Here is a 2,319-nt window from a genome sequence, read left to right on the forward strand (position 1 = left end):
CGCAGCCTCCGAGCACGGATTTAATCGCAAATCCTTCATAATAAAAGCATTTAAATAGGAAAAAAAATACTTTTTCATAATTTCTTATTATATATCATTGATAGTTTAGGCAACCCAATTTTAGATATGAATGGAGTTTATCCAAATACTATCTACCTTTTATCTTTAGTAGTGATGGAGACATTATAACCATTTAAATTTTTCTTTGATACTGTTTACTCATTGACCCATTTTATACATTTATTAAATATGATCAATATTGACACTTGTACTATAAGTTTAGCCTGAAAATGGTGTAGTAAACAATTGATAAAAAAAATCTAATAGAGTGGCTTGAATTGCTTAAAGACCAGCCCCAGTAAAAATCATGTTTTTAGTGTTTTTACCATGTTCTTGTCGGATTTTTCTCATGATCTAGGGGATATATTAATCTTAAAATGGCATTTCTGAGTAATTATTGATTCAAACTGTTGTGAATCAGGCGCAGATGCAGAAATGCAGTAGAAAAAAAACTCATAGTAGTTGTGTAAAACTCTCTGTTCTGGTGCACCCACTTGCAGAAAAATAGATTCATGTACGTCTTTGTTTTCTTCATCTGAGCTGACATCTGGTTTAACCGGTAAAGTTAAGTCGGGTGTGTGATGGGCTGTAAGCTAGCGGGAGATCATGTAAAAAAGGGGATGATGGGAAGGGAGGGAAGTCTTACAGGATCTCATTCGCACAAAACCCCAAACACACTTTAGGTAGCAGGTCAAATAGGAAAAACATGTACTGAACACACTAAAACTAAAGTTTTAAAACTTTAATAACATAATTTTTTAACATTACTATGAATAAAAACAGGCAGGAATGTTTTTTTCCAGAATAAATCAACTTAAACCTTAAATAACTTTTAAAATTCTCCATGAAATCACATTTCGTGAAAATTAAACAAGTTAGAAATAACTTGTGCTCCTGTCCTTGGCCGTTGACCTCCCCTCTGGCTCGTCTCGCGCCCCCAGCTGTCCCAATTCCACCTGGATGAAGCCCATCTGCTACCATTCAAACATGCAGTTGTAGAGTTAGATAATTTAATTCTTCTTTAACAGTCCTGGTACATCGGATTCCCCTCCTGGGAGAAGGTCCCTCCTTCTTGTGGACATTACTGAGGTTTCTGTTTTTTTCCAGAATCTTTTTTTCTTTTTTTAGGAGTTTTTCCTCACGGAGAAGGTGGGTCAAAGGGCAGGGATGCCCAGTTTAGTTTGGTCTGTTTTGTTTAGCAATCAGCTACTGTTTATATTTTTCTGTTTTTGGACAATTAACAGTGTAAAGCCCGTTGAGACAATTGTGTTGTAATATTGGGTTAAATAAATACAATTAAATTGGATTTAAAATTTACATCAGAAGAAATCTACTTTTAAATTATTTTTGCTCTGGATGATCCAGAGAACATCAGCACTGACGTAAATCCCACCAGAGTTCATTTGCACGTTAACCGAGACCTAAATTTATTACCAGAGGGGACAATAGATAGAAATCATCAACACAAATGATCAATTACTGTATGTTCACCTAAGCTTTCAAAATGAATCAAATTATCAGATAAAAGAAATTCTGCTGTTGACCAAACCTTGCAGTGTGAATGCATCCATTGACACATTTATTCAATAAGTGTCCAGCCAATCATGTTATTCAACACACATTTGTGTTTATTTTTATTTAATTATTGTGGTCAGTAACAAAATCCTTTGAATTTAAGACGATTAAAAACAATATGAAACAAAGAACTGTTGAAGTTGCTTAAACCTAAACGTGTTTTACATGGACAGACAGTTGGGCTAAATAATGGAGACTCCTCGCGGAGGTCACTGCTCCTCTTTGGCGGCTGCTGCCTGCTGTTGAAGCTTCTGGGGGAGGGTGACGGCGGCAAAATGAACCCGGTTTTCTTTTAGCTTCTGCTTCACAGCTTGAGCCAGACCCAGCTCCATGTACTCCTGCTTCTCCCGGTCATACTGAGGCCAGCTGACCAGACCTGGACCGTTCGGTGACCTGAGGAGAAACTCCAACATGTTTGAGCAGGAAGCAGCATGGATCATTTTAGCATTTCCAAGCTGCATAGTTCTTGCTATTGAATGATAAGCAGAAGCTATAAAGAAAACATTTGGACATGTTTTAAAGCTCTCAAGACAATTTCTATTGTACTGCTGCAATATTCCTCTTTTTAAAGTTGTTTTGTTGATTTTTATTCAACAAAAATGTCTTCTTGAATTAATTTAAATGACCCAAGATATCCAATTAAATTAAATTAAATTAAATTAAATTAAATTAAATTAAATTAAA

General features: G+C 35.6%; 1 protein-coding gene across 1 annotated transcript in view; it reads right to left on the minus strand.

Moving 5' to 3' along the window:
• Positions 1 to 1,665: 1,665 nt before the first annotated feature.
• Positions 1,666 to 2,319, minus strand: part of ces3 (carboxylesterase 3) — a 10,167-nt gene continuing 9,513 nt past the window's right edge. The window contains exon 13 of the mRNA XM_024282451.1: positions 1,666 to 2,028. Within this exon, the coding sequence (XP_024138219.1) occupies positions 1,845 to 2,028 (184 nt within the window). The 3' untranslated portion in view covers positions 1,666 to 1,844. The remainder of the gene's footprint in view (positions 2,029 to 2,319) is intronic.

The sequence above is a fragment of the Oryzias melastigma genome, linkage group LG6, assembly GCF_002922805.2.
Source record: "Oryzias melastigma strain HK-1 linkage group LG6, ASM292280v2, whole genome shotgun sequence".
NCBI classification, from domain to species: Eukaryota; Metazoa; Chordata; class Actinopteri; order Beloniformes; family Adrianichthyidae; genus Oryzias; species Oryzias melastigma.